This window comes from Humulus lupulus, chromosome 6, assembly GCF_963169125.1.
Source record: "Humulus lupulus chromosome 6, drHumLupu1.1, whole genome shotgun sequence".
NCBI lineage: Eukaryota > Viridiplantae > Streptophyta > Magnoliopsida > Rosales > Cannabaceae > Humulus > Humulus lupulus.
Window position 1 is genome coordinate 222940325 of NC_084798.1, and position 26049 is coordinate 222966373.

A 26049-nucleotide genomic window follows, 5' to 3' on the forward strand; every position below is an offset into this window, starting at 1 on the left:
CTCATATTCTCTCCATTATTTTTATTTTCTTATTTGGGAATTTATTTTCAAGAGTGAATTAATTTGGCACAATTGTGCAAATGATATGATATGTGAGTTATAGCTTCTAGAAGACTTAATTGAAGAGAGAGAGAAAGAGATAGGCCTTCTAGAAAGAAAGAGTTGAAAAGACCAAAAAAAATAGTATAATTTGTATGTAATGAAATTGAAATGTGTAAAATTCCACTCCATAAATTGAGGTTAAATGGTGACCTAGAGGAGGAGGTATACATGAAACAACCAGAAGGATTCTCCTCTAGTGATGGTGAGCATTTGGTGTGCAAGCTTAAGAAGTTCATCTATGGTTTAAAACTAGTACTGGTATTTAAAATTCCATGATGTCGTCTCTTCTTTTGGATTTAAAGAAAATGTCATGGATCAATGTATATACCGGAAGGTCAGTGGGAGTAAGATTTTTTTTCATGTTTTATATGTGGACGATATTCTTCTTGCAACCAATGATAAGGGCATGCTACATGAGGTGAAGCAATTTCTCTCAAAGAGCTTTGAGATGAAGGATATGGGTGATGCGTCTTATGTCATTGGCATTAAGATCCATCGAGATAGATTCAAAGGTATCTTAGGTCTATCTCATGAAACCTACATTAACAAAGTTTTAGAGAGATTTCGGATGAAAGATTGTTCACCAAGTGTTTCTCCTTACGTTAAGGGTGATAAATTAAATTTGAGCCAGTGTCCAAAGAATGATTTTGAAAAGGAAGAAATGAAGAACATCCCATATGCTTCTGCTGTTGGAAGCTCAATGTATGCTCAGATGTGCACACGACCCGACATTGCCTTTGCTGTCGGAATGATAGGAAGATTTCAGAGTAACCTGGGATTAGACCACTGGAAAGCTGCAAAGAAAGTTATGAGGTATCTTCAGGGTACTAAGGATTACAAACTCATGTTCAGACGAACTGACAATCTAGAAGTAGTTGGCTACTTAGATTCAGACTTTGATGGTTGTACTAATTCACGTAAATCAACCTCTGGTTACGTGTTTATGTTTGCTGGTGGAGCTATATCATGGAGGAGCAACAAACAGACCTTGACTGCTACTTCTACTATGGAAGCTGAGTTCGTTTCGTGTTTTGAGGCTACATCGCATGGTGTATGGCTAAAGAGTTTCATTTCAGACGTTAGAGTTGTAGATTCTATATCTAGGCCATTGAGAATGTTCTGCGACAATTCAGTTGTTGTATTCATGGCTAAGAACAACAAGAGTGGTAATCGAAGCAAACACATCGACATCAAGTACTTAGCCATGAGAGAACGTGTTAAAGAAAATAAAGTGGTTATTCAACACATTAGCACTGAATTGATGATTGCTGATCCTATGACGAAAGGCTTACCACCTCATAAATTCAAGGATCATGTAGTGAACATGGGACTTGGTTCCCTTATGTAAATTTATTGTACAAACTGAAGTTATTATCAACAAAACTCTTATTTTGATGTTTTCTCATATTTATGCGCATCTTAATTTTATTTGAGAAAATTTTATCTTCATAGGACCTTAATAAACATAGGGTTTATTCGTTTAAGTACATAGCCACATAAAGTACATTGTTATGTAATAAATACATTGTAATACATGGAAGATAATACTCACCGTTAAAGGAGGACCTATCGCCATGATTCATGTTTTTATTATCTAACAGGGATAATATTTGGGATTAAGTTATACATTAATTAAATGCTGAACAAGTGGGAGAATGTTGGAATATTTTATAATGATATATATTAAAAGTCAATTTGTTATAACTAATTTATTTTTTATTCATTTAATATATCAAAATTAATGGTCAACATTTATCTGTTAAACCCAATTTGAATTTCCTAACTAAATAGAGGAAATATCTCAACTAAGTTGAGAGAATATCTCAACCTCTGTAACTGTGGCAGAGACTTTGATGGTAGGTCTCACTCTATAAATATAGAGTACCGGTCCCCAAGCTCACTACTCAATTCTGACTTTCAGTAACTCCATCTAAAGAGTTAGTGAGAGCTTGGAAGCCCGTGTACTCGTTCTAACTTCTATTTCTTTTCTTTTGTAGATCTAAAGGTGGATCGATGTAATGCCCCAAATTTCTTAATAAGGTTTAGGACCTTGATTAGGAGGCCGGGAGGGCCATAATTGATTTATTATGGTATTTAATGATTATATGCATGTTTATGTGAATTATATTATTATATGATGGTGAATGCATGCATATGGGCTCATATTTTAAATGCAAGGGCATTTTGGTAATTTGGTCGTTGGGGGGGGGGGGGGTGATTGTGTAATTTTATGCATATGGATGAATTATAATTTTACCACATTATATGTGGATTGGTTCGAGCCATTCAGCATGAGACGATCATGAGATGCAAGTTTTCGGCCTAGTCATAACGGGATTACGTTCGAGGCTCGGGGTGAGTCTCGGGGTCATTTTGATGATTAGAACATTACCGGGAATTAAAGGGTAATGGGGTATGATTTATTGGCATTTGAGAATGTTGAGATTAGCGGGAATTGGAGAGCGTTAATTATAATTAACGGTATAGGTTGGAAATGACGAATTTACCCTTGGGAGTGTTTAGAAGCTTTTAAATTGGCCTAGGGGCATTATGGTCTTTTGACCTTAAGGATTTATATCAGCTTTGGGGTTTGGAAGGCTGTAGAAAACAGAGTAAAACAGAGACATCCCTCCTCCTTCCCGTACGTTACTTCTCTCCATTTTATCCTTTGGTGTTCTTGAGCTCTAGGAGAGGTTTCAAGCTAGGAAACTCAAAGGATGAGGTTGTGGACTTGGTTTAGCTATTGAGGAAGGTTCAAAGCTGGTTTCAAGGTGAGCTCTAGTCTCTAAATTCAGGTTGTGCTCTGTTTTCCTTTTGGTTTTCAGCTTATGGTTTTTGATGTAGAAAGTGGGAATTAAGGGGAGTTTTTGTGTATGTTTGGTTGGGTTTTGGTGAGGGGGAGTTATGGGTGATGTTTGGAGGTTTAAATGAGTGTTTGGAAGAGGTTTTGAGTTGATTTGAAGGGCTGGTTTGAGAGGAAAAACGCAGGGGAGTTTGCTGGTGCGTTGATGGTTTTTGGGCTGATCAGGGTAATGAGCCGCGGCCTGGCTTTAGTGTGCCGCGGCCTAAGGTGGCTTCTGAGGAAATTATGCCTCTACTAGGGAGATGAGTCGCGGCATGGCTATGGTGAGTCGCGGCCCATCAAGGAAGATTTGGCCAAAAATAGGTTTTTGGCTTGGGGATGCTAGCTTAAGGCCTCGGGGTCGATCCTACTACCCGGTTAAGTGTGGATTGATGTCCCGGAGGCTAGATATTGGTTTGGAAACCTTTGCTTTCATTTTCATTGATGGTATCCTATATTTTCGTTATGACTAGGTGATCGTTAAAGGACCAAAGGACTGATCGTTCTCAAAGGTCGTTTCTTTTATTAATTCTCGCTCGAACCCAAGGTAAGAAAACTGCACCCCATATGTGACATGCATGGCTATGATTGATGCATGTTGGATGTTTAAATGTAAACATTGATAGCATAATGAATGCTTGGCAATCTTTCCCATCTGCATATGATTATTACTGAGGCGTCCTGGATGATTAAGTGTGATGCATGTGATGCACGAGAAACATGTGATTAGGGCATGCCATGAATGATGAATATGAGAATGGACAGAGCTTGAGTCTCTGTGTTTGTGCACGATTATAATTATGCTAGCAACTGTTTAGTAAGCATGCTGAATGCCCTGTTCTTGGATAATTGGCATATGATACACATTGATAGCATTGCTTACTTGTGCATGGTACTGACTAATTAGTCAGGTTTGGCAAAGGTGCTAGTATCAACTGTGAAGCTGTGACTCACTAGTCAGGTTCGACAGTGGTATTGGGCACTGGTCACATCGTGCTAACTCACTAGTTATGACAACCCTAGTGTGTTTAGTTCAAGCTATGTCGATTGGACCTAATCGACCCTCTGCATTGAATGACTCAAAGAGCATTAGTGCAGGACCGACCTCAAGTTCGATGAATATAAACAAGCGCTCATCTAGCCAAAGGCTAGTCATTTAGAGCCAGGGCCAGCGAGCCCCGTGACTGTTAGGTCACATGGCTATGGGTACCGGCCCCTTAGTGACATGCTTGTCAGTCACTCATTTGATAAGAGCCATTGCGGGAAAGTCTGGGTAACGGTGTTGTTACACGGCTATGGGCACTCGGCCCCTAGTGACTTGGTTGTCAGTCACTCAGTATGGTTTACCAGGACCTAAAAGTGATATTCACTCATCTGATCAAAGCTATGAGCTCTGTATGATCATTTTGATCATCATATGCATGGCTTTGGGCACTGAGGCCCCAGTGACTTGCTTGTTGGTCACTCAGAATGGTTTACCAGAACCTGTTGAAGGCTAAAGGCTTACCTAACAGCCACCCTTCCACTTGAATTAGTGACTCGCTTGTCGGTCACTCAGTATGGTTTACCAGAACCTCAAGTGTTGCGACACTCATCTGATTAGGATTGACTTGATAGTCCTCCAATCAGAAGGCCAGGACTTCTTATCCTGGATTCCCCAGCATCTGTTTGAATTCATTTGCATGCTGAATAGAGCTATGATTGCTAGGCATGCCAGATATGATTTGATATCATGATATGACTGTTTATGAGCATATGAGTTTTCTTGCTGGGCTTCGGCTCACGGGTGCTTTGTGGTGCAGGTAAAGGCAAGAGAAAGCTAGACCATCCTTGAGTTGGAGAGCTTAGGTGATAATGTGTACATATGCAGCTGCTTGACCAATACTTGGGCGAGGTTTGAAAGTGGAACTAGGGCTGAACCCTGTTTTGCCGCTTAGAACGGCCTATTGTAAATATTCGTTTGTAATAGACTCTGAAATTATATTTTTGGGATCCCAATGTATATGTTAAACGTTCTAGTGAAACGTTATATCTTAACCAAAGTTTTTTTTAATCCCTAAACTGCTAATCACACTTAGTTACACGTTTATGGCCAAACGACTCGATTAGCGAGTTTAGCACTGTTTACAATGTGCACTGTAGCAGTCCCTGGAGTTGGGGCGTTACAATCGAGGTTATCAATTGCAATGGCTGGAGGTATACAATATTCGATCCTCTTTTTGTATATGTTCATTCTATATATTAATTTCGCCTACATGTATATAGGATTGTTCATATGCCTATATTTATTTTAATCTAACATCTTCAACTGTGTAAATAAGACAAGTAAAAAATCAGCAAATTTAACAGGAAGCTCGTTCTACTATACTTATGACAGTGACTTCATTGCTGTTAGTTGTGGTGCTTTTACCAAGTACCAAATAAGGAGTGGTAAGGAGGTCTACCAAAATGGATGCACTAGCAGCAGCTCCACCTGTTCATCATCATTCAATAGTAGTAGTAATATTGATTTTAGTAATTGCGATGGCGTTAAATGTTGTCGTACTTCTTTCTCTACGGGTATAGGTGACAGCTTCAAAATCTCCATGGATAATGATTCTAGTACGACTCTTGCAACAAATCGTGATAACGAATATTGCAAATATGCATTCCTGATTGATGCTAATGAAATTGATAAATACAAAACATCCCATGATGATCTGGATTATTATGTTCCCGCCATACTAAATTGGTACTTTATTAACAGTACGTATTTCGACATATTTAAAACAAATGATATGTTAACCATATCTAGCAGCTTCGGGAATATTCTATTTATAAGGTTGTTGGTCGTCCATTTGGTAAGAAGTCAAGTATGCTCCTCAATCCGCAGTTAAAGCAAAAGGCTGAGTGGTATATCTTGAACAATTGTGCTGAAATTAAGGAGTACCTTAGGTGTGTTTTCTAGTTTTTTTCAATAAATTTGTTTGGTTTATATACCAAGTAAAGGCGAAAATCATAACATTGTTGTCCGTTTGTAGTGAGCATATGGATGAATTAAGAAGACGGGGGGACTCGAATCTTGAAGTTCAACAAGAAGCTGATTTTCCTCAGTGATTCTAAGAAAGAGTCTGTATATTAGTCAATTTTTTTCTGAAACCCCACTTAATCAATCCAAAACTAATATTCAATGTTAATGTTGATAGGTGAACGGTTTGCATGAGTCAACACATATTGAAGTGAATAATGAATTGTATGCTCTCGCGAAAAAACCAAGCGACATCGTGTTCTCATATCCAAGGATGATAGTGAATGGTGTGAAATTTGTGATTCATGGTCGTGATATGAAGCTTAAAACACAAAATTGCGGTGTAATGGTGCCAAGTGAGGAAGGAGTGAACTATTATAGAGAATTGGAAGAAGTAATTGAATTGTCCTACTTGATGGGTTACAGTGTTGTCCTATTCAAGTGTAGATGGTTCAATACAAGTAGAATTAAAGTGGAATCCAATTTTACGAGCATATATGTGAAGGAACAATGTTATAAAGATGATCATTTCGCTCTCGCATCTCAAGCAAAGTTGGTGTATTATCTTCGAGATGTGAAAAATGGGGATGATTGGAGGCTTGTTAATGAATACATTCCGAGGAATGTATGGGATTTCTCAAATTCCGATGTTGATGATACTGAGACCACAAATGATATACCAATATTGCAAGAAGTTAATTCTTCTTCATTTCAGTTGTGGGTAGAACTTCCAATTTTTGATAATCTTCAGTATGATTGGGTTGATGTCAATCTCACTGAAGTGTACAACGTCGATGATTTGGTTGGCAAAGGTTCAGATGAGTTTGTTGTCGATGATGAAGTTGAATTTGAAGACGACACGTGTAGCGACCCAAATTTGCTAATAAGGCTTGGAGCCTTTATTAGTGTGCCTGGAGGGCAATAATTGTCAAACTATGGTAATCTATGTGAATTTAATGAATATGTGGTTAGAATGCATGATTAGGTGAAATAAATATGCATGTGGGCCACATCTGGTAGTTAGGGGTAAATTGGTAATTATAGCCGTTGAGGGCATAAATGTGATATATGTGATATTCTTGATATAATGGTAATATATTTGTGATGCACGTTCCGAGACGGTCCTAGAGAGCTATTTCAATAAAAGTCACAACGAGATTTAATACCCGGCTCGGGAGGAGCTTAGGGGTATTGCGGGAATATTATAAATTTAGCTGGGGACTTTTAATTAAAGGTTAATGGTATTTTAGTAACTTGGGTAACTACAGGTAACCATTGAGGATAGTTACTTTATGTAAGAAAGTGGTATTTATGTAAAGAATAGGAAAGGTCTAGGCTGCCCTTGAGGTCTAGTTAGAAAGAGAGTTAGATGGAAGGGCAAATGGGTCTTTTGGCTGGGATTTAGATAACTATGGCTGAGAGAAGGTCATTTACGTTTTCTACACTTAGACAAAATTCATCTTGCTGAAAGTTAAGGAGAAGCTAAGAAGCAAGAAGGAGGGAAGGGAAACTCTGAATTTTGTGGGATCAAGAAGGGAGTTAAGGCCAGAAAATTTAGAGGATTTCTCTAAATATTGAGTTAAGGGAATTCTGTGTAAATATGTTGTAGAATTCAGCTAAGAATATCATGATTTGAGAATTGAATTGTGTGTTTTGTTTGGTGAATTCTTGGGGTGACTTGCGGTTAGGTTCAGCTTGAATTTTGTGAATTGAGGTTGGAATTTGATTGGGAAAATAGCTCAAGGTCGAATCCCCACTTGAGGTAAGGATTCCATGCATATCTGAAAGTTATTGCTGGTATGGTTTAAGAATTCTGAGGGATGGTTTAAGTTTTACAAGTTCTGGTTTAAGTTTTGAAAGGCTTGGTTTAAATTTCTGAAGTTTTAAACCAAATTGTGAATTGTAGGTTTGATTGTGTGACTGAGCTTATTGTTGATGTTTTTGAGTTGTTAGATGGTCCATGTGGGGTTTCGAATTGAATTTGGGACTTAGGTAAGTCTTGGTAAAGATTTGGGAGTGTTTTGGCTCGGGGAAAACATTTGGAGAAACCCAGAATTCTAGGTTCGTGAAGGGGCGCCGCGACCCTGTTCTTCTGCGTCGCGGCGTTAGGCTGCAGCAGAGGACGGGGGCCCTTCTGGGCGCCGCGACCCTCATAGGGTGGCGCCGCGGAGCTAGGCCATTTCTGGGCAGGGGAAAATTGTTGTTTTTAGGCTTTTGCCCAGGGGGCTCGGGGGATGCTTTCGCCACTTTGTGTGGGGATCCGGGAGGTCCCGAGGGCTCGGGTTTGGTTCCGGTAGATGCTTTTGAAATAGTTAGTTGGGGATGCTATTTATGTGTTGTGACTAGGTTCTCGAAAAGGCTCGGACTAGAGGACCGTGCTCGAGGGTTCAGTGCTCAGGAAGCTCGGGACATAGGTAAGAAAACTATTGTACCCATAGAGCAGGGTGAGGCCCATACTTGTGTTGCAGGGTGTGGCCCTATATGATTATATGTTGGGTGTGGCCCATTGATTGTGTTAGTATTTGTTTAAGTTATGTTGTGATTGCATATATGTGAGGGAACGGCGAAGGTCGGGAACGGCGAAGGCCAGGAACGGCAAAGGACCGACAACAGCGGTTAGCACGCGGAGTGCGAGTTGCTAGGGTAAGACCCTAAAGGATACCTGGAATATCCTTACGGTGAAGACCGCAACCCAGGGCCTGGTAAAGCGCCTGGGACGCCTAGGTCGTATGTGTTTAGCCTAATGGCGAATTTGTTATATGCTGAGTGGTTTATATGCATATGTTGTTTATCTATGTGGAGTTTTCTTGCTGGGCTTCAGCTCACGGGTGCTCTGTGGTGCAGGTAAGGGCAAGGAGAAAGTCAACCAACCATTAGTATGGAGAGCGTGAAGCGGCGCGTACATGTCTGGTCTGCCTGGCTGCCACGGCCAGGGGTATTTTTGGAAGTTGTTTGTAAAGAACCCTATTTTGTCGTATAGTCGACTTTAAGTTTATTTTGAATTGTAAATATTTATAAACAGTATTTTGGGATCCCAAATGTTAAACATTTTATGATTTTTGATAAAAGGAATTATTTTCAAAGTTTAGGACTCTGTTTATGGTTTGATTACACGTTTGCCTTAAAACCTCGATTAGCGAGTTAAAAGCACGTTTTAAACTCACTTAGTAACGGCTCTAAGGAAGTAGGGCGTTACAACACGTTGGCCGAGTATGAAGACGATGAGGATGACGACAATGTTCTAGTCGATAGTGATAGTGATAGTGGTGTTCCTAATGATGTTGTAATTAGTGATGATGAGGACAGTGATATGTAATTTAAACAAGTATATGTAACTTTTTATTTAATTCAATGAAAACTTTATTTATTATCATTAATTAATGATAGTATTGGATATAGGTACACATGCACCTATTCGATGCCGTGGGGATAATCAATGTATTCATGTACTGGTTCTCATTTTTTCAAGATATTTGATGAAATATCTTGAAGAAATGAGAATTAGTACATGATTGCTTACTATCTCCAAGGGATCCACTAGGTCGGAATAGGGTACGTTGGGAACGACCATATGTAATAAAATGTTAATTTTAAAACAAAAAACAATAGACATGCACCTAGTGGATGCCTTGGGGATAGCCAATGTATTCATGTACTGCTCCTCATTTTTTCAAGATGTTTGAGAAATAATTTGAAAAAATGTGGAGAACTACATGACTGCTTACTATCTCCAAGGGATCCACTAGGTCGGAATAGGGTAGGTTTGGAAATATCATAAGTAATAAAATGTTAATTTTATATATATATAAAGTAATAGACATGCACCTAGTGGATGCCTTGGGGATAGCCAATGTATTCATGTACTATTCCTCATTTTTTCAAGATGTTTGAGAAACATCTTGAAAAAATGTGGAAAAGTACATGACTACTTACTATCTCCAAGGGATCCACTAGGTTGGAATAGGGTAGGTTGGGAAAGACCATAAGTAATAAAATGTTAATTTTATAACAAAAAACAACAGACATACATAATTTGAATTAGTTAATTAATGAATATTTTAATGTAGAATGGCCGAAACCAAGTAATGACACAGGTGGTGGCTCCAAGAGGGGCAAGGGAGCTTATTACGGTGCCAATATCAAGAGGGAGTTGGCCACCAAAAAAGTTAGCCATCTGAAAGTAGAGTTTGATGCACAAACTGGAAAAGCTATTCAAACGTACGGCAAGTAGTTCAACAATTCCATGGCTCGTTATTTGCGTAGCACAGTACCCCCAACTACACTAGTTTGGTGATAACTCTACAAAATAGAGTTATTTTACCACTTTTTATGTGCTAATTGTTGCTTAATTCTTGAGTTTTTAATTGATTTATTAAGTTTTTAAGTAATTTTGAATTTATTAGTCTTATCATGATTTTATATACTTTTGTGTGTTTTTATAGTTATTTTGTTGTAAAATGTTGTAGTTAATTATTTGAATTATTATTGATAAGTTAGTGGTAAAAAAATGTTGTATTATTGAACTTAAATGTAAAATATAAATTAAGTTATAATTAATATTTTCAAAGAATTAAATTGATTTATTTTATAGTTGAAAATATTGTATTATGATTTATTTTATATTTATTTTGTAGGAAATTTATGCTCTTGAAAAGAAAGAAAAATGAAGGACAATATGGCATTTTCAAGAAAGCAAGACAAGAAAAAAATGTGGCATTTTTGCCTTCCTTCTTAGGCCCAGCCCGCCAGCCACAGCCACCGTGGGCCTTCCCAGCCAGCTCCAATCAAGCCCAACGCCTGATGCATTCAGCTGCTGCCCCAATGCCTTGTCCCAGCCAAGCTTCCTCCTGCCCAGCACATCACGCCTCACACCACCAAAGCACCCAAAGCCATCAGCCAGCCCCAAAGCCAATGCACCTCTGTCCAAGTCACCTGGGCCCATCTGCCAGCCACCAAAAGCCACAAAGCATTTTTTTCTTGAGCCCATAAAAATGTCACAATGTACTCTTGTCCCTTATGTTCAAAAATGTCACTTTTTACCTCACTTTCTACACATTTTACCCCAAAACATCATTATTACACCCTATATTTTACCCCTATTTTCCATATTATAATTAATTAAATTAATTTAATCAATTTAATTATTTTAATGCCCATTTTTTGGCTATAAATAATGGAGTTTATGGTGTCAATTTTGGGAGAGGTTACACTACACAAAGTTTCTACATTTCAAAACATCTCTATTCTCTTCATCTTCTTCTTCTTTTTGGTTATTTTCTATGTATTTTTAGATGAACAATTTGGGGGTTTTCCTCCAAATTTTCCTATTTATGTTTGTAATTTTTAGTTTGTATTTTCTATTCTAGTTATGAGTTTCTAATCTTTTTAAGATTATTAAGGTGATGATGAAACAATTTGTAACTAGATAGTATTTATTTTGCATGTTGATTTCTCATTTTGTGCAACAAAGTTTATGGAATTTTCTTCTTCAAATATCTTCTTTCATCTTAAATATCATGTATTTTGGATTGTTAGCACATATTTACACTTTGTTCTTCATTAGTGCTAAAATATAATATTCTTTGTGTAAGATGTGTCATTAAATTGTACTATCCATGCTTAGAACAAAAATATTATGTTTTGCCTTATAAATACTGTTCATTGATTTATTTGTTATTTCATTAGGTTGATTTACACTAAATGCTTTGAAATTATAATTTTAAAAAGTGAAGAAAAATCTTATCTTTTTAGAAGTGATTTGTGCTTAAAATTATAAATCTATTTGGAAAATGATGGTTTGATTTATTTTAACTATCACTAAAACTTGGGAATCAATGTACTTATAAATATTATTGAACTTATATTTTGTGGATTCTAATCCTTAAATAATCTTATTTTTAACATCTTGTTTACAATTATTAATTTAGTAATATTATTGTCTTTAATTTCTATATTATTGTCTTTTATTTTATTTTCATTATTCAAAAATCTCTTCAATCTTTGGAGCTAGGTTAGAATTTATTAATTTTGGTTTAAAATAGTTTTCTTTTTTATTTTAGACAACTCCTTTGGGTTCGATCTCGTGCTTACACGAACACTATATTCCATATACGATTCGTGCGCTTGCAAGTATAAATATTTTAAACATACCCGTTTTGGGTCCATCACTTGGGAACAAGTAAAACCAGCTGATATCCAAGTTATTCAACAGAGGCTATTTGTAAGCATTTTTTAAACCTTTAATAACTCACTATTAAAGATTTTGTCTATCTTCATAATATTTTAACAAATTCCAAATTTAATTGTGATTTTAGGACAAATTCATTTATCCACAAGACAATCTAGTAATCAATGATGCCATGGTAAGACAAATGCAAAAGCATCTGACTGATTGGCGCCACACGATGAAGAAACACTGGGTAGAGGTTGGATGAGAGGTGGACAACAAGAGAGCGAAGTCAAAACCTTTTGGGTCGATTACTGTTATTTTATTTCATATAATATAATATTATATTAAATAATGTGACAAAATGTGATTTGTCACACAAATGTGATTTGTCATACCTCGTAACATATTATTGAGAGTCACAAAATTGGACACATGTGTGTGCCCAAATATGACATATTTTGGAGTTACAAAATCAGTTACAAATTTGTAACTCCCAAATATTACCCAATAATGTGTATATTATATGTTACACATTTGAGATTGGATTTCACAAAGTCATGATGATATATGACTGTTGGAGACATGTTTTTAACTCCCAATAGGTGTTTGGAGGTTACAAAATCATGTGGGCAAGGATTTGGGACGTTTTGGAACGTTTTGGAAAAATCACATTTTTGGCTGAAAAAAGGTTGTGGTCGCAGCCACTGGTGCATTTCAGGCCAATTTTTCAGTTTTTTCCAAATGTGATGAACGGTTCTAAAAACTCAAATAACTCTCAAATCTCAATTTTAATTCCATATTAATCCAATTAAACATTGGTAACATCCATGGGGGTTGGTGGAATTTGAAATCCAAAGGGTATCTCAAACTCTATAAATAGGAGTCTAATGCTCACTTGTAAGACACTATTTTCCATCCACAAAGCACTTGGCTGGAAAATACACCAAAAGACTTGATAATTCCAGAGAGCTATTTCGTAGAGAGATCCCTTAGTGCTTAGAGAATAGGGGGAAATAAGCTTTTGGACAAAGGTCTTGAACCTTGTTCAAGTTGGTGATCCCCACTACTCTACACTTTGGTTGTGTGAGAGTTTGTTTTATTTTCATTCTTTTGACCTTGTTGGTCTTATTTACTTGTTTTTTTTTTTTTTTTGAGTTTGTAATCTTCTTCTTCTACATCTTTCTATTTACTTGTATTTTGAGCAATTGAGTTGTAATATTTCTTTAATCAATATTATCTTGTCTATTGTATTTTTTTGCATAGAGTTGTATTTTGGTTTTTCCATATTTCCATTGAGTATAAAAATATATTCTCTAACAATTACTTCTTCTGATTGGGCAATTCTATGCGATTTTTGGGCTTCTGATTCTCAGCAAGTATGTCGTAGATTTTACATTAATGTTTAATTATAAAATTACAATCTAGATTAATGAGTAATATTTTCTATTTGAAGCGTATATCGAAGAAAAATAAAGAAGCTCGAGCAAAAATGACCATACAAGGAGGACACGATTCTAAATCTATCGTTGTCCATGTTTATGATCACGTAAATTATAATAACCTATATCCTTACATTTACGAAAATATTATAAAGGTCACAATGTTTAAATAATTTGCTTTTTTAGATGGACCCATCTACTGGTGAGCTTCCAAGCATGATTGACACATTCGAGCACCTCCACAAGAAGAAGGATAAGTGGATTAGTGATGTAGCGGCAACAAAACATGTAAGTTGCATAACCTTAACTAATTTATGATCATTTAACTTTAAAAAAATTTAGTAAATAATTAATAAATATTAATTATTAATTGGTTGGTGTCAATTAGTAATTATTTATTAATTATCAATTAAATTTTTAACAATTAAATCTTTATAATCTATGTGCCAATATTTTTATGATTAATGATTGTGGACTAAGATAAAAAAAAAAAAATGTAACTAATGTTGTCCCCGTATAAGGGAGCTTGTGGGCTAAGTTTGTTTGTTCATGAAAATCCATATCTAAATCACAACACATGCAAATATAGTTGATGTATATGTTTAGATATGTAAATTCCCTATTAATGGAATTAACTGCTCTTACTGTATATATCAACAATATCTTCATGTGTTTTGATTTAAATATGGATTTTCATAACCAAATTAACTTTAGCCCACTTGCTCCCTTATACATGAACAAAATTAATTACATTCTTTTTCGATCACTAGTCTACAGTCATTAATGATATGATGTTGGTAGAAAGATAATAAAGTTATATTTTATATGTTGTTATATTAAAAAATTATAATTTAGGTTTTCAAATAATGTTATATTGGAATTCGAGATACGTGCTTTTTATTGTGCAGACTGAGATGACCGAGCGTCGAGCATCGCAGAGTACGGCCCCTGTATCATCTGCTGCTTCTTGTGTCGGTGATAATGTCGATGATCAGTTCCCGCTTGATATGGATATTGTCACGGATGTCCTTGGACCCCGCTCGCATTATAAGAAAGGGTTTGGGGGGTTGCCTAGGTTGAAGGCAATTGGCACAAAGAGGGCAGCATCTTCGTCAACTTCTCAAATGTCCGGGCAATTGCAACCTGAAGTGGACACCATTTTGTAGCAAACTCATGACATTATGCTGGAAAATCATAACCTAAAGAAGTATACGACTAAACTTGAGAGTCGTCAACGACGTCAAGATTTCTTGCTCAGTGCTTTGTTGAAGCAGGTTAGTGTATTGACTCCTGGTTTTACTGTCGACTTACCAGAACAGGATCCGAACGAAGACGATGATGCTTACGGGGGCGGGGATGATGACGAGGGCAGTACACATTTGTAGAACTTTTTTATTTATTTATTTAAAGTTTAATTTACTAAACTACTTTTATATTTTCATGTTTGATGGAGACAATAAATATTAATAATTATAATTTTTATTTATTTATTTATAAAATTGTAACTTTAAGCTTATTTCTAATTAAATAATATTACTAAGAAATTAAATAATTATTAATATATTAAAATCGAAATTTATTAATTAATATTAATATATTGAAAATAAAATTAGTGATATTATCAAAAAAATTATTTAAAAAATACTTTTACCGGCACAAAATTACGTCGGCAAAAGTCTCAACCTTTACCAGCGCAAAAATTCGTCACTACATATATCCATCTTTCTCGGCGCAAAAACGCACCACTAAAAGACACATCTTTTGCCGGCGCAATTTTGCGCCACTAAAAGAGTCATCTTTTGCCAGCGCATTTTTGCGCTGCTAAAGGTGTTTTCCACAACAACACGATAATTTTTTTTCCCGGCGCATCCTTATTTTTCTCGGCGCATTTTTTCGTCGCCAAAAGATACCATTGCCAGCGCATTACATTTTGCGTCGACAAAAGTGTCATTATCGACGAGGGTACGTCGTGATTTTTTGCCGGTGCAAAATTGCATCGGTAAAACCCAGAGGACTTTTGCGGGCGCAATGCCTTACTATTGCCGACGCAAATTTGCGCCGGCAAAAGTGAGGTTTTTTTGTAGTGTGTTATTTTTTAATGATAACTTTAACGGAATATTCTTATATTTAACAGTAGTTTGTAAACACTTAAACTTAAATAAAATAAAATAAATAATTAAAAAAATTAAAATATGGTCTTTTTAAGATATTTTACAATGATAATTATTTAAAAATAATAAATAAGTAAACAAATTAAAATATGATATTTTGCAGATATTTTACAATGATAATTATTTTTAAATAATTAAACAAATAAAAATATGATATTTTTGAGATATTTTACAATGATAATTATTTAGAAATAATAAAATCATACGTTTTACAACTTAAATAAAATTTAATTAAACTTAAACTTAAACTTAAACTTACTTATTAGAATAATATCATATTAAACATACAATATAATCTACTATGAATTAGCGACAACTTATTTTTAAAAAAAAAACTAGCAATAAATTTAAATTTAAAATCCACTTATAATATTTGATATTATATTAAATATATAATATATAATCTCTTGTTGTCACTCCTAAATTAAAAAATTAGAACAAATATAAACTTAAACAAAAATAAATAAATTATTTAATTAAAATATGATACTTATTTCAAAATTTATCTTCGTATTGGTTTAGCAAAGACTTTTAAGGCTCTATACATCAGACCATAATAATAATAATAATAATAATAATAATAATAATAATAATAATGTGCCAGTGACTCCGTATTCTTCTTCGTAATTAATTGCTATTACTTTTTCATTTATACCGACACTAAGTCATCTTAAGTCGTTGATTAATTAGTACTTGATTCTAGTCGTTAAATGTGTTACATGTGTAAATCTATATCATGTAATGTGTGTCCTTGACTCTATATTGGTTTAGCAAAGACTTTTAAGGCTCTAAATATGTTTCATGTTTACATTTTTTTTTTTAAATGTTATATATGTCACAACATAAATTCCCTATAAGTAGGTGAGAATATACAAGTACATATCCACACAAATATACCTTCCAATTTTCTCTAGATCTGTCGGAAATATCACAAAGGCTCCCTTTTTTGGTACGTAATTAATGCAAAAACTCATCCTCTTGCTGTGTCTTATAATTATTAATAATTTGGTCCCTTTTTCTTTGTTATTCTTAATACATTTTTTTCTTATTATTATCTGCCCTATATTCTCAATATAGTACGTACATATTTGTTTTTTCATTAATTAACAAAATGGTACGTACATATTTGTTTTTTCATTAATTAACGCATGCAAGACACTGATTATTATTTAATTGCTAATTAAATATGATATCATCAGACGCGGCAAAGAAGAAAGAGGAAAATGGTACTTATTATTATTATGATTCTAGTTGGATTATGGTCCACAGTAGTACTAGCTTCACTTGGAAGACCTGGTTGTCAAGAACAGTGCGGAAATGTAACTATCCCATACCCTTTCGGAATTGGATCATCCGATTGTTTTCTTGACAAATGGTTCGAAGTTTCCTGCGACAACTCTTCCAAGCCTCTCCTCAAACACACTCAACTGCAGCTACTTAACATTTTGTTATCCGATGAGGATGCTAATAATAGAACGTTTTCAGAGAAAAACAGATTCAAGAAATGTGAAATCTCAGCGCAAATGATACTGAGGAGAATTCTTTGATTTATAGCACAGTGAAAATACAAAAGCAGCCTCTTACATTCTGCCAAGTGGCAAAAACAAAGAATAAGGCAAAACGGAATTGTAACCGAAAGCCTTTTACAAAAGCAAAATAAAAATATTCTAACAACCAGCTGCAACTGAAAGGAGAGATGAATTCATTGTGTCTGCATTCCATGGTAGTAAGCGTAGGATTAAGAGTGATTCAGATTCTCAACACTACCCCTCAAACGAAGGGGTGACCTTCTCACACCAAGTTTGTCCACTAGAATCTGAAATCGCGACTGAGTGAGACTTTTAGTCAAACAATCTGCTATTTGGTCTGATGTAGGCACATATCTAATCTCAAGTTCCTTCTTCAATACTTTGTCTCTAACAAAATGGACATCGATTTCGATGTGTTTTGTTCTTGAATGATAAACTGGATTCGAAGCAAGTGCACTTGCACTGATGTTATCGCACCATGTTATCGACTTTTGTGGCAGCTGAAACTGAAACTCCTTCAGCAGCGATTCAATCCAGGTTATTTCTGCTGCTACATGGGCCAAAGCTCTATACTCTGACTCTGTACTGGATCTTGACACCACAGCTTGTTTTTTAGATGACCACGAAACAAGAGAATCCCCGAAATAAACACAATACCCAGCAACTGATCTCCTATCATCAACACAACAAGCCCAGTCAGCGTCTGAGAAACCTACAATTGATAGTCTGTCAGAATATGGAATGTGTAAACCATGAAACATTGTACCCTTTAAGTATCTTAGAACTCGTTTCACACCACTCCAGTGACTTGTTGTTGGGCATTGAAGGAACTGACTCAGTCTGTTAACAGCAAAAGCAATATCTGGCCGAGTGTGGCACAAGTATTGTAATGCTCCTATAGCACTCCTGTACATCGTTGGATTGTTCAAAACACTTCCATCTGTTTTTGATAAAGGCTTCCCTGAGACCATAGGCGTGGGACAAGATTTAACATTGAGCATATCATATTTATCAAGTATCTCAGTAATGTATTTCGTTTGAGTCATATACAATCCAGTCTCATCTCTATAAACTTCAATTCCCAAGAAGAAATGAAGTGCACCGAGATCTTTAAGTGAGAAATGTTTGTCTAACCTGTCAATAAAGGTATTGAGCTCAACCACATTACTCCCAGTTACAATAATATCATCCACGTATATCAACACAAATATAACAGAAGTTTCAGTCAGCTTGAAAAATAGGGACGTATCTGATTTTGAGTTTCTGAAATTCCATTGCTGAAGTGTGCCTTTTAATCTATCAAACCAGGCCCTAGGTGCCTGTTTAAGTCCATATAGAGACTTATGAAGCTTACAAATAAAATCTGGTCTTTGTGGATCTTCATACCCTGGAGGTTGAATCATATATACATCCTCTTCTAGAACACCATTCAAGAAGGCGTTGTTAATATCCAGCTGCCTTATAGCCCAATTCTTTGACACTGCAATTGACAGGATAATTCTCACAGTTGATGCTTTGATAACAGGACTGAATGTTTCACTAAAATCAATCCCGGGTCTTTGATGAAAACCCTTTGCAACAAGTCTGGCTTTAAGTCTTTCTACTGTTCCATCTGCTTTGTGCTTGATTTTATAAACCCATCTACATCCAACTGGGTTAATCTCTGCTGAGTTTGGGACCAAAACCCAGGTTTTGTTTTTCTTCAAGGCTTCAATTTCTGTGTTCATAGCTGCTGTCCACTCCTTGGATCTAAGAGCTTCTTGAATATTCCTTGGTTCAGCCCATTCATGACTCCATTTAGCACTACTGAGATAGACTTTAGGCTTAAAAATCCCAGCCTTTGCTCTTGTAACCATTGGGTGTGTCGGCACCTTTTGAATAATAGATTCTTGTTCACTCTCTTGGGCTGGCGAAATTGGAGATGTTGTATGTGTCTCTGAATGACACGTTTCAGTTGCATTTAAATCTGAATTCCTGGTTTCAATTTCCTCTGAATGACCGTCAAACACAAGAGGAGCTTCTGAAGTTGGTATAGGCGAAACAGCAGGTGGCAAATCAGGAGATGGTGCGCTGGTACTCTGTGGTGCCCGAAGAAAAGGAATAAAAGGCAGCTGTGACCAAGCTGCATTATGTATCACCACCTCTTTTTCTGGGGCATATGTATTGAGAAAACCTGCTTTGAAAGGAAACTCCATTTCATTGAAGGTTACATTTCTTGAAATATAAACTCTCCCTGTTGTACTCAAACATTTGTAACCCTTATGCGAAGCACTAAATCCCAAATTAACACATTTCAGTGAATGAAACTGAAATTTGTGTTGTTGATACGGTCTAATGCATGGGAAGCAGGCCGAACCGAACACCTTGAGAGAGGAATAATCTGGTATTTTGTTGAATAATACTTCAAATGGAGACTTGAATTGTAAAACTGATGTTGGAAGTCTGTTTATGAGATATACTGCTGTTTGGAAAGCGTCTACCCAGAATTTTAGTGGCATCGCAGCTTGTGCAAGAAGAGTCAGTCCCATCTCAACGATATGCCTGTGTTTCCTCTCAGCTCTGCCATTTTGAGCTGAGGTATGAGGGCAGGAATGTTGGAAATCTATGCCATTTTGCTTAACAATATTCACAAAGGACTGAAACTCACCACCCCAGTCCGTTCTTAAGGCCTTAATCTTCCTTTCAAATTGATTTTCTACAAAATTCTTGAACTGAATAAAAGCATCCAGTGCTTCGTCTTTGGTTCTCAACGGATACAACCAGGTAAATCTGCTAAAATCATCCAAAAAGTGAATATAATACTTAAAATTGGTATTGGATGCTATTGGAGATGGCCCCCATAAATCTGTATGAACAAGATCCAAAACATGACTGGCCCTATTAAGAGACAATTTGAATGGTAGAGCATGAGACTTCCCAAACTGACAAGCATCACAGAAATGCAACGTTTCATTCATTGAAAAATGTACATTAGTAGCATTAAGAACACGTTTTAGGACTGTGACAGAAGGGTGTCCTAAACGTCTATGCCAAACATCATTTTTTGAAAGTAATTGCTCATCACTAGGTAAGTGAGTTACATTGTCTTTTTGAAAAACTGAAACAGCAGCCATTTTTGGCAAAATCTCTTTGTAGCTAGTTACTGGACGTGTCTTAAGCCTTGAAGTCGACTTGATAGTTGAGGTATCCAGCTGATATAATCCATCCTTAAGAGTCCCTCGAATTAAGACCTCCCTTGTTATCTTGTCCTTCACAACACAATAAGCAGCATGAAACTCAACATACACATTATTATCAGCTGTCAATTTAGATACACTAATCAAGTTTTTGGCAATTTTTGGAACAAGTAACATTTCATTCAACACCAGTGAAGCATTAGATTCAGTCATTAGTAAACTTGAACCAATAAAAGAGATATCAATCTGTTTACCATCACCTATGGTCAACTTATCCTTGCCTCCATATTCTGCCTTTTGATTCAAATGAGTTGCAGCAGAGGTGATATGATTACTCGCTCCCGAATCCGCATACCAAATGTCACTATCCACCACTTCAGGAGAAGCTATAAACGCAGCATGATTCCCAGGTTGTGTTGCTCGATTTGCACTGGGTTCTTGTCCCATATAAGCCTCATCATATCTGTTATAACAGTACGCTGCAGAATGTCCATATTTGCCACATACCTGACATGTGGGTTTTGTATTTGTAAACCTTCCTCTACCGCCTCTGCCTCTTGAGCTAAAACTTCGATCAGCACCATTATTGAAGCTTCCTCTGCCTCGATTAGGATTAAAAGAACCTCGGCCACCTCTTCCAGCATTGAGATTGGGTCGTGTTGCCATATTAGCCGAAGGTCCAGTCAAAAGTCCAGATCCAGATGAATGCCCAGTTTTAGGAATTTCTCCAAGTGCCTGCAACCTCTCAAGCTTGCTATCAAAGGTCAGTAAAATATCCTGCAATTCCTGCCAGGACATTTTATTTCGTTCTATCTGAACAACTATAGGTAAATATTCAGCACTTAACCCAGAAATAACATTTGAAATTAAATGGGTCTCAGGATATGGGTCTCCAGCTAAGGCCAAGCTATCTGCCCACATTTTCTTCTGCCTCAAATAATCGACCATAGATTGATTACCTTTTCTGGTAGTCTGAATAAGAGTTCTGGTCTCATCCAATTTAGCTCTTGAATGAGCTCCATACAAATGCTCCAAGGCACTCCACAACGAGGCTGATGAAGTACATCCCATAACCTCTGTTGCAATTGACTCTGTCATAGAACTGTAAAGCCATCCCATAAGAAGCTGGTCACTTACTATCCACTGTTCGTAGTCAGGATTAAGTCGCATGCCAAACCCAGGTTGTCCTTCAGGTGTAGGTTCGGCCGATACAAATTCCGATGGGCACGTTCGACTTCCATTGATGAATCCATCAAGACGATGACCACGGATAATGGTTGACACCATCGTCTTCCACAGAATATAGTTGCTTCGATCCAGTTTCAAAGAAAAAGGTTGATTAAGAGTAGTAAAGGGCTGAGTATAGTTGTATAAAGGATTCTGGGAGGTACTGCCATTATTGGTGAATGTTCCGACTCCACTCGACACTTGGGTGACTGGGTGTGCTTGCTGATTGTTTGCTGGGGTGCCAGGAGGAGGAGTCTGAGAATTTTCGGTAGACATGTCGGAGCTATCGAACCTGGCTCTGATACCAAGAACGTTTTCAGAGAAAAACAGATTCAAGAAATGTGAAATCTCAGCGCAAATGATACTGAGGAGAATTCTTTGATTTATAGCACAGTGAAAATACAAAAGCAGCCTCTTACATTCTGCCAAGTGGCAAAAACAAAGAATAAGGCAAAACGGAATTGTAACCGAAAGCCTTTTACAAAAGCAAAATAAAAATATTCTAACAACCAGCTGCAACTGAAAGGAGAGATGAATTCACTGTGTCTGCATTCCATGGTAGTAAGCGTAGGATTAAGAGTGATTCAGATTCTCAACAATAATAATAATGGTAGACCATCCCAATGGGTTCAGGTCCGAAGCCCCATCAGTTACTTCAATTGCCCAAACAAGACAAGAAATTCTTTTGTAAATTTCACAGGAAGCCCCTTCTACTTTTCGGGTCACAATATATTCATTGCAGTGAGTTGCGGTGCCTTTGCCAAGTTCGAAATAGGGGAAGGTGATGCGCTCTTCCAAGATGGGTGCACTAGCACCTCCACCTAGGGGTGGCAATTTGGGTCACGACACGATGACACGACACGATTAAGGTAAACACAAATACGATACGTTTAATAATCGTTTCGTGTTCGTGTTTACCTTAATCGTGTCAGACACGAATAATTTGCATAAGTTTCATGTTTTTTCCGTATATTTATGATTAATCGTATCATAATCATATCATAATCGTGTTATCATGTTTATGTCGTGTTGATCCATTTAAGGTGATGCGCTCTTCCAAGATGGGTGCACTAGCACCTCCACCTGCTCCTCCTCCTCCTCCTCGTCATCATCATCATCATCCAATAGTAGAAACAATATTGATTTTCGTAATTGTGATGGCATCGAATGCTGCAGTACTTCTTCCGTTTTGGATACTCATGGCAACTTCGAAATCTCCATAGATAATGATTCTACTACTCTTGCAAGTAATAGCCAATGCAAATATGCGTTTTTTATAGATCCTGATGAAATTGATAAACATGGAACATTCCATGATCTGGATTATGTTCCCATCCTACTAAGTTGGAACCTTAGCTTAACGCATTTCGACATATTTAAAACACATGCTATGCCAACCAGCACTACCAGCTTCAACTGTAGCAGCAGCTATCAGGATACTTTAAATTCCCCTTTAGATCGCATATATCGTTGTAGCTGCAATAATGGATTTCGAGGAAATCCCTATATTTTGGAAGGGTGTCAAGGTAAACCTCCATCACATATATTTCTTAATTGCATATGCTTGGGTTATTAGGTGTTTAATTATTAGTTATGTATATAATTATTATGAGAATTTACCCATTTGGTATCTTTGTTTTTGCAAAGTATCATTTCGGTACCCTCTGTTCTCAATAATGTTCACATGGTACTCCGTATTTTGAAATCATATAGATATTTGATATCGTAATTGATAAAATTTTGTCAATGTGACAAAACTGTCAGTAGTTATATATAATTTGTAGCTCGTATGATTGATAGTAATTTGATTAAATTTGTAAAAATTTATTAATTAAATTTGAGTTTAGGGTATCAAATATATACGATTTTAAAATGCAGGGTACCAAATATATATGATTTCAAAATGCAGGGTATCAAATGAGCATTATTTGTAAACACAGGGTACCAAGATGATACTTTGCAAAAACACAAGGAACCAAATGGTTACCTACTATATAATTATTTATTTGTTTAGGTTTAGGTTTTGATTTTTTTTTTTAAAAAAAAAAAAAACATGCAATGTTGTGTTTATTCATGACCTAATTTTTGTATATATATATAGGAGAATTTTTTTATAGGGGCTTCACTTTTAAGCCTTACCGGTAGGGCTCTCAGTGTTTACAACCCGTGAATAGTTTTCGGCACGATTTTTTTATGACCGTGTATATTGTAGCTATTTAGAGCATCCTGCAAATTTTCAGGAAATTCCGAATAGTTTACAGTACCGAAAACTAGGTTCAAACATGTTATTGCACGCGTGACTAATTTTTTTTTACGCGCGTGGAAAACAACATGTTTGAACCAAGTTTTCTAGACTGTAAACAATTCGGAATTTTCTGAAAATTTGCAGGATGCTCTAAATAGCTACAATATACACAGTCATAAAAAAACATCGCGCTGAAAACTGTTCACGGATCGAGAAACACTGAGAACCCTACCAGTAGGCTTAAAAGTAAAGCCCCTATAAAAAAATTGTCATATATATATAAATTGTCAGGTCATCACATTTTTTTTGTTACTCTTAGCTACCTTTTTTTGACACAAATTTAACGTATTGTGCTGTTAACGAATGCGATTAGTGGGGACTTATAATTAGTTCTATTAATCTTTTTTTATATTCTGTGTGATAATAAGTAGATATATAACAATAAGTTTTATTCAAAATATATATTCACTGTAACAAATTATGTACTAATTAATTCTCAGATATTAATGAATGCAATGAGCAAATCCGAAATCCGCCATGTCATGAAGGCACTTGCGTCAACACTGTTGGGGGATATCGTTGCAGTTACAAGCGCAAATATATCATTATAGGTATATGGTTTTATTGTTAATGCTTTGATTAAAAAATGTCATATATTTGTGTTTATTTATTCATAACTTGTTAAACAGGACTTGAGAGTGCTCTTGGAGTATTAGTTCTTGTTTTTGGTACATGGACATTATACAAATTCTTAAAGAAAAGAAAAGAAATCAAACAGAAGAAAACATTTTTCAAACGGAATGGTGGTCTTTTGTTGGAACAACAAATACATTCAAGTGAAAATAATGTTGAGCAAACCAAGTTGTTCGATGCAAAAGAGTTAGAGAAGGCAACAAATAATTTTAGTATAGACAGAGTTCTTGGACAAGGAGGTCAAGGTACTGTGTACAAAGGAATGTTGGAAGACGGAAAGATTGTTGCGATAAAGAAGTCTAAAATAATTGATGAAGCCAAACTCTCTGAATTCATTAATGAGGTTGTTATTCTTACGCAAATCAATCATAGAAATGTTGTCAAGCTATTGGGATGTTGTTTGGAGACTGATGTTCCACTTCTAGTTTATGAATTTGTCCCAAACGGAATGCTTTCTGAGTATATTCATAACAAAAATGCAGATTTTCTTTTTACATGGAGCATGCGATTACGAATTGCAACTGAAGTTGCGGGAGCTCTCTCATACTTACACTCAGCAGCTTCTTTTCCAATTTATCATCGGGATGTTAAGTCTTCGAACATACTCCTAGATGAAAAATTGGCGGCAAAGGTTGCAGACTTTGGAACATCAAGAACTGTTTCCTTAGAGCAAACTCATTTGACCACTTTAGTTTGCGGCACATTTGGTTATCTAGATCCTGAATATTTTCAATCCAGCCAATTTACAGATAAGAGTGATGTTTATAGTTTTGGAGTGGTTCTTGTCGAGCTCTTGACTGGACAGAAAGCAATATCTGGAACAAGATCAGAAGAGGAAGGAAGAAGTTTGGCAACATATTTCATGATGACGATGAAGGAAAAAAGCAGTAGTTTGTTCAACATTCTTGATGGTCAAGTTCTCAAAGATGCGCCAAAAGAAGAGATCTTAATTGTTGCTGATCTTGCAAAGAGATGCTTACATTTGAATGGAAGGAATCGACCTACCATGAAAGAAGTAGCAAAGGAGCTAGAGAGGATTCAAGGCATTGACAATAAAGATTCCAATGGTATTCAACATAATTATGAAGATCTAGCATATGCACAACCTGAAATTGCAGACTACTCTCGGAATAATTCCACATCGTCAATAGAGTTAACTTTTGATAGTGCTGCTACTAGCTTCTCGTTGCATCAAGAATTATCATTGTTGTAAGGGTGAACAAATAGTAATATCCTTTTTGTACATAGTACTTGTCACGACCCGAGCCCTAGGCCGTGGCAGATTTGTAATATCCATAACTTGGGTGATCAAAGATCAAACTTTGACCCTCGTTGAAAAATAGTCTTTATAAATGATCATTTACTTTATATTAAATCGTACTATAATTATAAGTTAAAATAATGAAATAACTCCTATAATTAGATAGAAAAATATTAGTAATAAAAATA

The 26049-nt window shown here is 36.1% G+C and overlaps 1 protein-coding gene across 1 annotated transcript; it reads left to right on the forward strand.

The window, feature by feature from the left end:
- The first annotated feature begins 14740 nt into the window (after positions 1–14740).
- Positions 14741–25813, forward strand: LOC133786205 (wall-associated receptor kinase-like 10). Its single transcript, XM_062225407.1, has 5 exons — positions 14741–14930; positions 17000–17236; positions 22706–23188; positions 24408–24518; positions 24597–25813. Exons 1-5 carry the CDS (start codon positions 14741–14743, stop codon positions 25811–25813), a joined length of 2238 nt encoding a protein of 745 aa, XP_062081391.1.
- The last annotated feature ends 236 nt before the right edge of the window (positions 25814–26049 follow it).